The sequence below is a fragment of the Eimeria necatrix genome, genomic scaffold (genome assembly GCF_000499385.1).
Source record: "Eimeria necatrix Houghton genomic scaffold, Enh_scaff261, whole genome shotgun sequence".
Classification (NCBI taxonomy): domain Eukaryota; phylum Apicomplexa; class Conoidasida; order Eucoccidiorida; family Eimeriidae; genus Eimeria; species Eimeria necatrix.
Window position 1 is genome coordinate 9,682 of NW_013655243.1, and position 11,277 is coordinate 20,958.

The 11,277-nt window shown below is 56.2% G+C and overlaps 2 protein-coding genes across 2 annotated transcripts; one reads left to right on the plus strand and one right to left on the minus strand.

The window, feature by feature from the left end:
- Positions 1 to 2,945: 2,945 nt before the first annotated feature.
- On the plus strand, positions 2,946 to 4,127 carry ENH_00035970 (hypothetical protein; the record flags this gene model as incomplete). The annotated part of the gene is made up of 1 exon (XM_013585118.1): positions 2,946 to 4,127. One exon carries the CDS (start codon positions 2,946 to 2,948, stop codon positions 4,125 to 4,127), a length of 1,182 nt encoding a protein of 393 aa, XP_013440572.1.
- A 3,393-nt stretch (positions 4,128 to 7,520) lies between these two features.
- Positions 7,521 to 8,657, minus strand: ENH_00035980 (U3 small nucleolar ribonucleoprotein protein, putative; the record flags this gene model as incomplete). The annotated part of the gene is made up of 2 exons (XM_013585119.1): positions 7,521 to 7,996; positions 8,387 to 8,657. The coding sequence occupies 2 exons, from the start codon at positions 8,655 to 8,657 to the stop codon at positions 7,521 to 7,523; spliced, it is 747 nt and encodes a 248-aa protein (XP_013440573.1).
- Between the last annotated feature and the right edge of the window lie 2,620 nt (positions 8,658 to 11,277).

Consider the following 11,277-nt stretch of genomic DNA (forward strand, 5'->3'; position numbering starts at 1 on the left):
ACGTGGATTGTGCCTCTGCGCCTGAAGCTGCTGCTGCTGCTGCTGCTGCTGCTGCTGCTGCTGCTGCTGCTGCTGTCTCCAAGGCCCCAATTAACTGTCTCCTGTCTCCTTCCGTAGTGCACAGGAACTCCGCCAAGCAGAGCCAACACGAGGCCTGAAGGAGACAGGCCGCAGATGCACTTTTGCTGCTGCTGCAGCAGCAGCAGCAGCAGCAGCAGCAAGCTCTAAGAGCTAGAATGACTGCAGCAGCCCAAGCCGCAGTGCATCAACGCCTGCAGCAAGATGAGCAGCAGCAGCAGCAGTGGTGCAGCAGCAACAGCAGCAGCAGCAGAGGCGCAACAACAGCAGCAGCAGCAGCAGCAGCAGCAGCAGCAGCAGCAGCAGCAGCAGGGTACCTGCTTTGACGATATGCCTGCCTACAATGGAAGGGGCGATTGAGGAGACGAGCAGCTCGAAGCGTCTCCTTTCGAGTGTATAGACATCTGCGATGAACTGCAGCAGCCGCCCGCCTGCTGCTGCTGCTGCTGCTGCCACCAGTGCGTCAGCTTCCTGCGCGGGCGCCTCCCCCGCAGCAGCAGCAGCAGCAGCAGCAGCAGCAGGGGGGCCCAGCGGCTCCGCCGCGTCCTCCGCGGCGTCGTCCGCAGCAGCAGCAGCAGCAGCAGCAGCAGCAGCAGCAGCAAAGTCGCGCCAGGGCAGCGGGCGGCGGGCCTGAGCAGCAGGCAGCGGCAGCAGCGCCGGGGGGGCGCAGCGGTGGCTGCTGCACCTGGCCCTGTGCTGCTGCAGCTGCTGCTGCAGCACTCTCCAGTCCAAAGGAGACACGGAGACAGCTGAAAGAAACAGAGTGTACAGACTCTTGCTGCCCCCCAGCCGGCCCCCCTCAGCTGCATGCGGCGCCGCCAGGTGTGCAGACACCGCGGGCGACTGACGCGCCTGCACTATCCCTGCAGCAGCAGCAGCAGCAGCAGCAGCAGCAGCAGCAGCAGCAGCAGCAGCAGCAGCAGCGGGTGCGCCGCTTGTTTTTCGCGCTTTGGGGCGCAGGTGTACGTACACCGCAGCTTCGACACGCATGCACGGCCAACCAGCTGTACCGACACCCAAAATCAAAAACACAAAATACACTTCTCAAACACACTTCAGGGGGCCCCTCAGGGGCCCCTCGGGGGCCCCTCGGGGGCCCCTCAGGGGCCCCTCGGGGGCCCCTCGGGGGCCCCTCAGGGGCCCCTCAGGACCTTCTCAGGGGCCCCCTAAGGCCTCTACAGACCCAAGGGGCCCCTCAGAGGCAACAAACCCCACAGGGGGCCCCCTTAGGGGCCCCCAGAGGCAAGGGCCCCCACGGGGGGGCCCCAAGAGTGAGGGGCCCCCCAGGGGGCCCCAGGGGGCCCCAGGGGGCCCCTGGGGCCCCCAGGGGCCCCCAGGGGCCCCCAGGTTTTAGGGGGCCCCCTATGCATGCATGGACTTTGGCTTTTAGGGTTTAGCTCACCTGTGATGCAAACCCGGTCTCCTGGGCTGCACTGGCCAACGAGAAAGCCGGTGAGCTGCAGCGCCACCGCAAACCCTAAACCCTAAACCCTAAACCCTAAACCCTAAACCCTACACGACTGGCTTTTGGCTCGTGGCCCGAAACCTAAACCCTAAACCCTAAACCCTAAACCCTAAACCTTACGCGCAGCGCAGGGCAACTCGCGCTGAGGCACTTTAAAGTTGAGAGCCAACACCTTAGGGTTTAGGGTTTAGGGTTTAGGGTTTAGGGTTTAGGGACCTCGCAGTCGATGGTGGCCGGGGGCCTTATTCCCCCGGGCAGGGGCCTCCCTTGTTCTTCTTGGGGGCCCTCTGCTGCTGCTTCTGCACTTTGCGTTGTTGCTTCTTGCAGCCTGCAGACCCCAAACCCTAAACCCTAAACCCTAAACCCCAAACCCCAAACCCTAAACCTTAAACCCTAAACCCTAAGCCCTAGCTGCGAGTCGCTTTGGCTCGCACTTCCAGCAGCCACAGCGGCACCAGCAGCAGCCCTCGAAACAGCAGCAATAGCAGCAGCACGAACAGGCCAGCAGCAGCAGCAGCAGCAGCAGCAGCAGCAGCAGCAGCAATTTGATGCCTCGCCTAATGCGCTGTACGTCCACCGCAGTTGCCAGTCTCCGCAAGGGGACAAAAAATCGCGAAGGGCAGCGGCTGCGGGGGCACACTTGTGGGGGGTCGTAGCTGCAGCAGCAGCAGCAGCAGCAGCAGCAGCAGCAGCAAGTGGAGCAGCAGCAGCAAGAGGAGCAGCCGTGGTTGGGTCTGAGCGCTGCCACCGCGCCCCTATGTATCGGCAGCAACAGTCTTGGCTGTAGCAGCAAAGTTTGCAGCAGCAGCAGCAGCAACAGCAAGAGGAGTAGCAGCAGCAGCAGCAGCAGCAGCACTAGCTGCAGCAAGTCGTGTTTTGGAAAGTCCTCAGCAGCAACCGCAGCAGCAGCAGCAGCAGCAGCAGCACGCAGGATACGCAGCCGCTTCTGCTGCTGTTTCTGCTGCAGCGGCCTCGCTTCTGCCGCCGCCGCCACTGCAGCCGCCACCGCTGCTGCCGCTGCTGCTGCTGCTGCTGCTGCTGCTGCTGCTGCTGCTGCTGCTGCTGCTCACCGTCCGTCGAGAAGCTGCTTGTTGAGGCGGAGGCCGCATTTGGCGCATTCGAAGCAAAGCCGCCGCAGCAGCGGCTGCGAAGAGTGGGCGCGCAGCACGGAGCCGTGGACGGAGACGAGGCGGCCGATCTGCAGCAAAAGTTGAATTTAATTTCATTTATTTAATTTATTTAATTCAAATGATTTTAAATCCTTTTTATTCATTTTTATTCTTCTTCTTCGTTCCAAGCCGCTCAGAACAAGTGGTCTTTGGTCAGGGAAAGGCAGAGGCAGCAGCAGCAGACGGGCCCAGCCACTGCAGCAGCAGCAGCAGCAGCAGCAGCAGCAGCAGGAATGCCAGTTGCAGCAGCAGCAGCAGCAGCAGCGGCTGCACCCGTGCAGGAAGCAGTTCGTTACGGCGTTGGAAACGCCAGCAAATGCAGCAGCAGCAGCAGCAGCAGAGGCGGCAGCAGCAGCAGCAGCAGCAGCAGCAGCAGCAGCAGCTTGACCTGGTTGCTGCGGAGGGCCCCGAAGGCGGTGGGGGGCCCCAAGTCGATGGGCCGAATGGAGACAGTAATGGGGACTCCTGCTGCAGTGCTGGTGAGTTCTGCTGCTTCCGGAGACAGTTGTGCTGCAGCAGCAGCAGCCGCCGCGGCGGCCTCGCCGGCGAGCGCAGCAGCAGCCACTGCAGCAGCAGCAGGAACCCGAGCAGCAAACTCCGGCAGCAGCAGCAGCGCATGCAATCCGCAGCTCATTGCATGCAGCACATCTTGTGGGGAGCAGCAAAGAGAGGAGACAAAAGCCCCGGGGCTGGGGGGGGGCTGTAGAGACACCAGACGGCCCAGCACCAGCGGCACTTCCAGCGTGAACGGGTCCACCTGCAGCAGCAGCAGCAGCAGCAGCAGCAGCAGCAGCAGCAAGTGGGGCTCGGCGCAAGAGCTGCTGCAGCAGCAGCAGCAGCAGCAAGTGGGGCTCGGCGCAGGAGCTGCAGCAGCAGCAGCAGCAGCAGCAGCAAGTGGGGCTTGGTGCAAGGGCTGCAGCAGCAGCAGCAGCAAACGGGGAGGGCGCAAGAGCTGGAGCAGCAGAAGCACCAGCAAATGGGGCTGGGCGCAGGAGCTGCAGCAGCAGCAGCAAATGGGGCTGGGTGCAACAACTGCAGCAGCAGCAGCAGCAGCAGCAGCAGAGCATGGGGATGGGCGCAGGAGCTGCAGCAGCAGCAGCAGCAAGGTCCAGCAGCAGCAACAAATGCGGGTCCATGCAGCAGAAAGGACGAGGATCTGTTTCTACGCGGGTATCTGCAGCAGCAGCAGCAACAGCAGCAGCAGCAGCAACAGCAGCAGCAGCAGCAGCAGGCTCGAGGGGACTCTTACCACTGGCAGAATTTCATCTGCGTTTCGAATGAAGAAGTCCAACCAAAGGGACACAAACTGCTGCAGGCCCTCTGCGCAGGAACAGCAGCAGCAGCAGCAGCAGCAGCAGCAGCAGAAGCAGCAGCAGCAGCAGCAGCAGCAGAAGCAGCAGCAGCAGCAGCTGTGATGGGCAAACAGCAGCTCCAAAGCCGATTGCTGGAGCAGCAATAGACTAGCACGCACAGCTACATGGGCAAGAGGATGATTTGCTGCTTATGCAATAGCTGCTGCTGCTGCTGCTGCAGTGGCAGCAGCAGCAGCTGCTGTTCCTGTTGCTGCAGCAGCAGCTGCTGCTGCGGCAGCAGCAGCTGCTGCTGTTTCTGTTGCAGCAGCAGCAGAACGGCAGCCACTGAAAAAAAGAGGACTGACCATCCTGAGACTCTCCCGGGAAGAAGAGCTCCAAAAGGGCCACAGGGATCATCTCAGCAGCGACCCGCAGGAGGGTTTAGGGTTTAGGGTTTAGGGTTTAGGGTTTAGGGTTTGGGGGTTTGCCCTGGGGGGGTTCCTGGGGCTCCCTGGGCCCTGCTTGCTGCTTGTCCCCGGCAGCCCTTATGCAGTGACCAGCTAGCTAGCTAGCCAGCCAGCCAGCTAGCTAGCTAGCTAGCTAGCTAGCTGGCTAGCTAGCTAGCCAGTTTGCTGCGCCTAAGTTGCGGCTAAGGGCCAGCCCCTGCTGCCTTCATGGGAGAAGATGAAAAGAAGCAAAGTTTGGGGAAATGGGGAAATAAATAAAAAGGAAAAAATAAAACAAAAGGGAAATAAATAAAAAAGAAAATAAATAAAAAGGAAAATAAATGAAAAGGAAACAAAATCTCTAAATTGTACTTCCCGCGTGTCGGGCTCGAGGTGTACATACACCCCGGAACCCACCGCCTAAACCGCATGCAATTCTGCAGTTATGGACGAAAAGTATTTCTTTTTAATTATATTTTAATAATAAATAAAATGGAAAGAAGAAAAGGGGTAAAACTGCGTGTTTGTTGGCGACTGGAGGGTGGGGTTGTTGGTCTGGAAGCCGGATCGAGCATGCAGGCGACTCTTCGGCCGTTTGCGCGACTTCGCCGGTAAAACGGGATTTTAATTGTCAATTTAATTAATTAAAACTAAAAAATAATCAAAAATAAACTTATTTTATCCTCAAATGGATTTATTTTCTCCAAATTCCAAAAAATGAACAAAAGATGCACAGCGCTCGGGTGTACATGCAGCGAGCAGTACATACACCCCAGTGGCACAGACGCGGAAGATATGGAGTGTCTCGACAGCTCAGTCCATTCAAATAACAAATAAAATAAATAAATTAAAAATAAAAACATTCAATTCAATTTGTAGTTTTAATTTAAAACAAAATAAAGAGTTTCAGCCGCAGCAACAGACCCCACCCACTGGGGCCCCACACTCTGCAGCCAGCTGCAGCTGGCTAGCTGTAGCTAGCCACACCGAGATCTAGCTAGCCACAGCTAGCTAGCCACAGCTAGCTAGCCATAGCCAGCTAGCCACGGCTAGCTAACCACAGCTAGCCATTGCTAGATCCAGCTAATGGCAGCTAGCTAGCCACAGCTAGCCACAGCAAGATCGAGCTAACCACAGCTAGCCTGCCGCAGCTAGCTACAGTGAGATGCAGCTACCCACAGCTAGCTAGCCGCAGCTAGCCATCGCTAGAGCCAGCTAGCCACAGGGTGATCTAGCCATTCACAGCTAGCTAGCCACAGCTAGCCACAGCTAGCCACAGCGTGATCCAGCCACTCGTAGCTAGCCACAGCTAGCTACAGTCCACCACTCACAGCTAGCTGCAGCTAGCTCTGCTAGCTGCTGCAGCTAGCCACCGGCAGCTGGACGTGACAAGAGGGTTTAGGGTTTAGGGTTTGGCCAAGGGCCTGTTTGGAGGCCCTAAAGAAGGGCCTAAGGGCCCATTCTTTTGCCACTAAAAAGGGTTTAGGGTTTAGGGTTTAGGCGAGGCCTTGTTTAGGGGCGTTGAAGAAAGGCCTCAGGGCCCATTCTTTTTCCAGTAGCTAGGGTTTAGGGTTTAGGGTTTAGGCGGGGGCTTGTTTGGGGGCGTTGAAGAAAGGCCTGAGGGCCCATTCTTTTTCCAGTAGCTAGGGTTTAGGGTTTAGGGTTTAGGGTTTAGGCGAGGGCTTGTTTGGGGGCGTTGAAGAAAGGCCTGAGGGCCCATTCTTTTTCCAAGTCCTTCATTTCTGCTGTCCCCAATTCTATTTTGAAAGGCTTCAGACAAAAGCGAGGGCCCACTTCTGTTAGAGACAGTCCCTTCGCAGTTTCTTTTCCTGAAATAAAAAATAAAAATAAATAAATAAATAAATAAATAAATAAATATATAAATAAATAAATAAATAAAGAATAAAGAAGTAATAAATAACTTTAATTATATTCATAAATGAATTAATTAATTAATTGTGAATAAAGAATAGTAGTAAGTGGAATAATTGAGAAGAAAGAAAAAGGGGACAAAAAGATGCAAAAAATAAAAGGAGACAAAAGAAGTGAGAGGAGACCAAAGAAATAAAAGGAGACAAAAATAAAAGGTGATAAAAGAAATAAAAAGAGACAAAAAAATGCAAAGAGACAAAGAACTAAAAGGAGGTCAAAGAAATAAAAGGAGACAAAAAGAAATTAAGGAAGCCAAAGAAATAAAAGGAGACAAAAAGAAGACAAAAGAAATAAAAGGAGACAAAAAGAAATAAACGGAGACGAAAAGAAACAAAAAGGGACAAGAAGAGATGAAAAGAAACAGAGAAGAGATAAAGGAAATAAAAGGAGACAAAAAGAAATACAAACAGAAATAAAAAGAAATAAAAGGAAGTAAAAAGAAATAAAAAGGAAAAGAGACAAAAGGGAAACAGCAAAGAAAACGAAAAGAAATAAAAGGAGACAAAAGGAGACAAAAAGAAAAGACAAAAAATTGAAAAGCAAATTAAGATGAATAAGGAGACACTGAAGAGACACCAATGGAGACAAATCAACAGACAACAAGTGAGACACAGCAGCAGCAGCAGCAGCAGTGCAGCAGCAGCAGCAGCAGCAGTGCAGCAGCAGCAGCAGCAGTGCAGCAGCAGCAGCAGCAAAGAGAGCAATCAGTGCGAGTGCGGAGGGCAAGACAGCGGCGCTGCTGCAGCAAGGAGACAAAAAGGGACAATTCAAAAAGCTGCTGAGAAGCAAAATTAAATGCGAAGAGCAGCAGCAAGTCTGAAGAGACAAAAAGAAGCAAAAGGAGACAAAAGAAATAAAAGAAATAAAAATAAAAAGAGACAAAAATAAAAGAAATAAAAATAAAAAGAGACAAAAACAAAAAGGAGACAGCAGCAAAGAGACAGCAACAAAGAGACAGCAACAGCACGTGCCTGCCTCCTTCTCCCCCTCCCCACCCCCGCCGCCGCCGCCGCTGCTGCTGCTGCTGCTGCTGCTGCTGCTGCTGCTGCTGCTGCTGCTGCTGCTTCTGGTGTCAGTCCAGGTGTAGTGTCGGAAGTGAATTGTGTCATTGAAGTTTACAAACGCATGCACGCGGTGGCTAGACACCGTAGAAGGCGGAAACAAAAACTTCAAAATCGAAAGGACCCGCAGCCCCACAGCAGACGCGAAGTTGTGAAACACCAGGTGCGGCGGGGCCTGCAGCAGCAGCAGCAGCAGCAGCAGCAGCAGCAGCAGTGCAGCAGCAGCAGCAGTGCAGCAGCAGCAGCGGCAGTTCCGCCGCGGCAGCGGCAGTTGGGGGGCAGCAGCAGCGCAGCAGCAGCAGCGAAGGGGCGACTGCTGCAGGCCGCAGCAAACGCCAGAACGGCAGCAGCAGCACAGCAGCAGCAGCAGCAGAGCAGCAGCAGCAGCAAAAGAGCAGCAGCAGCAGAGCAGCAGCAGCAAAGGAGACAAAAAGGACCTGGGACATGTTGGGTGGCTTCTCTGGCAAGTCATGACGGAGACAGACACCCGAAAGGGTAAAGTGGGCTGTGGGGCCGTGCGGCAAATGAGAGACAATTAGCCGGGTAGGCTGGCCTGCAGCAGCAGCAGCAGCAGCAGCAGCAGCAGCAGCAAAGTGCCAGGGCCAGGAGCAGCAGCAGGGTTAATAGCAGGAGCAGCAGTAGCAGCTGCAGCAGAGCAGCAGCGCGGATGGGAGCAGCAGCAGCAGCGATGGCAGCGGCAGCAACAGCAGCAGAAACAGCAGCAGCAAAAGCAGCAGCAGCAGCAGCAGCAGCACAAACCGGCCGCAGCAGGAGACAGCCAGAAAAGAGGCCCTCAGTACACGCGGCCGCAGCAAACGCAGCCCGTCCGCAGCAGCAGGCAGCAGCAAAAGCAGCCCCCACCCCCCCAGCAGCAGCAGCAGCAGCAGCAGCAGCAGCAGCAGCAGCAGCAGCAGCAGCAGCAGCAGCAGCAGCAGGAGGGTACCGGCGTAGGCATATTCGTCGTCGACGTGGGTCTTGGGGGCGAGGGTTTGGGGGTCGTCGAGGTCGAGGACTTGGGCGAGGCGAGCAGCAGCAGCAGCAGGAGCAGCAGCAGCAGCAGCAGCAGCAGCAGCACGGAGGTTTGTGGGGAGGGGCTTGCCAGTCTCAAGTGTCTCCTTTACTTGCTGCTTCCTCTCCGCCAACTGTCTCTCTTTTTCCTCCAGAGACTTTCGAAACAAATACTCCTTCCGCAGCCGCGCAGTCCGCCGCAGCATCTTCAAACCCTAAACCCTAAACCCTAAACCCTAAACCCTAAACCCTAAACCCTGGGCCGCCCTCTGCGCGGGGCCTCCCCCCAGGACAGCGGCCCTCTGAAGACTGCGCTCTTCGCCTTCTCTGTCTCCTCCTGCCTGCTGCTGCTGCTGCTGCTGCTGCTGCTGCTGCTGCTCTCGCTGCTGCTGCTGCTGCGCTTGCTGCTGCTGCTGCTGGCCTGCGGAGGGAAGCCCCGAAAGAAAGGAAAAAAGACAGGGGGCTGCGGCGAGTGCTGCTGCTGCTGCTGCTGCTGCTGCTGCTGCTGCTGCTGCAGCGGGAATAGAGGCGCCAAGGAGCTTTTTTTGCGCCAAATAAACAAATAAAATGAAATAAAATAAAATAAATTAAATTAAATTTAAAAAAATCGAAAAAGAAGACGAAGAAGCCGCGCAGCAGCCGGAAGGCTCCCCCACAGCGAGCGGGACCGACTGCGTGTACACCCCAGCTGCTGCTGCTGCTGCTGCTGCTGCTGCTGCAGCAGCAGCTTTTTAGAGTTTTCTTTTACTTTAAAATGTGTTTTTATTTATTTAATTTATTTATTTTAAACAAATCCCAAAAAGTCTGGTCCCGAGCGGCAGGCGGGGTGGGGCCCGCAGCATCGACGGCCGCCGGGGGGTGAGTGAGCGCCGCCACCAGCCCAGCGAGGGTTTAGGGTTTAGGGTTTAGGGTTTAGGGTTTAGGGCCCACGCCCAACACTTTCCTCTCAAGCCTTCTCTCCGACTTCTTCTACTTTCGCCTCCCAGCCTTCCTTTCAGCAGATGCTGCTGCGGAGCACTGCAGCGCCAACTCCAGGGTCTAGGGTTTAGGGCTTAGGGTTTAGGGTTTAGGGTTTAGGGTTTAGGGTTTAGGGTTTCACTTGCCCGACCTTCTCCGCTGCAGACGCCCTCTGGGCCTTCCTGTCTGTGTTTATTGCTGCCTTCAACAGTCCAGGGCTACGCAGCCGTTGCTTCGGACCCAGCAGCAGCAGCAGCAGCAGCAGCAGCAGCGGCGGCAGCAGCAGCAGCGGAGGCGGCAGCAGCCGCAGCTGCAGCAGCAGCAACACCAAGGCCAGCAGCAGCAGCAGCAGCAACTGCGGCGCTAGACAGCAGCAGCAACGGCCCCGCAGCTCCGCTGCAACAGCCGCTGCAGGGGGCCACAAACAGCAACTCAAACAGCAGCAGCAGCAACAGCAGCAGCAGCAGCAGCAGCAGCAGCACGACAGCAGCAGAGTATGAGAGGCCGCAGCAGCAACTTGCAGCATGAAGCCTACAGAGGAGGTGTTGGGGCCCCGCAGCAGCTGCTGCTGGGGGCCCCTTGAGGGGCCCCCCGGGGCGCAGCAGCAAGCTGGCGGGGCTTTGGGGTGTACGTACACCGCAAGGGCCCGCGCAGCACTGCAGCAGCAGCAGCAGCAGCAACAGCAGCAGCAGCAGCAGCTGACCAGTGGTCACCCCGCGGCGGTTGGAGGACCTCTGCAGCGCAGCAAGCAGCAGCAGCAGCAGCAGCGGGAGGCGTTGCTGCAGGGACACCGAGGTGGTTTGCTGCAGCAGCTGCTGCAGGAGCTGCTGCAGCAGCAGAAGCAGAATAAGCGGCGGCGGCAGCGGGGACATCAGGTGGCGCAGCTGCTGCTGCTGCTGCTGCTGGCGGCGTGGTGCTGGATGTTTGCTGCTGCTGCTGCTGCTGCTGCTGCTGGGGAGGGCGCAGCAGCAAGGCGCAGGTGGAGGGGCCCCCGGCTGCAGCTCGAAAGTCTCTTCAAAGACGCAGACAAAAAGGAGACACCTGCTGCAGCAGCTGCTGCAGCAGCTGCTGCAGCAGCTGCTGCAGGAGGGGGACTGCAGCAGGAAAAAGACTGTGTCTGCAGCGAATGTACTGAGAACAAAACAAACAAGGAAAAAGAAGCAGACGGAAAAGGCAAGCAACAGTGCTGCTGCTGCTGCTGCTGCTGCTGAGGTTTGCCTTGCTGCTGCTGCTGCTGCTGCTGCTGCTGCTGCTGCTGCTGCTGCTTTGCATGCGGTTGAAGCTGCTGCTGCTGGTGTCGTTGCTGCGGACTTTACTGCTGCCCGCGGCCAGCGCAGTTGCTGCTGCAGTTGCTGCTGCAGTTGCTGCTGCAGCAGCTGCTACAGCTGCTGCTGCAGTTGCTGCTGCAGTTGCTGCTGCAGCTGCTGCTGCAGTTGCTGCTACAGTTGCTGCTACAGTTGCTGCTGCACTTGCTGCTGCATTTGCTGCTGCTGCGAATGGTTCCTCGCGCATTTTCACCTCAATTATTGATTTAATTGATTAAATAAATTAAATAATTTAATTTAATTTAATTTAATTTAATTTAATTTAATTTAATTTAATTTGTCTCCTTTCAGACTCGCGGCCAGCTAGGATTTCCTGTCCCGTCGGTGTTGCTGCTGCTGCTGCTGAAGTGAAGGACGTGCTGCGCAAAGTCGCAGAGACGCTGCAGCAGCTGCAGCAGACAACTGCTGCTGTTGCTGCTGCTGCTGCTGCGGATGGCAGCGTGCAGCAGCAGCTGCAGCAAGTAGCGGCTGCTGCTGCCCAGCAACTGCAGCAGTGGCCATCTGCTGCTCTTGCCGACCAGCAGCAGCAGCAGCAGCAGCAGCA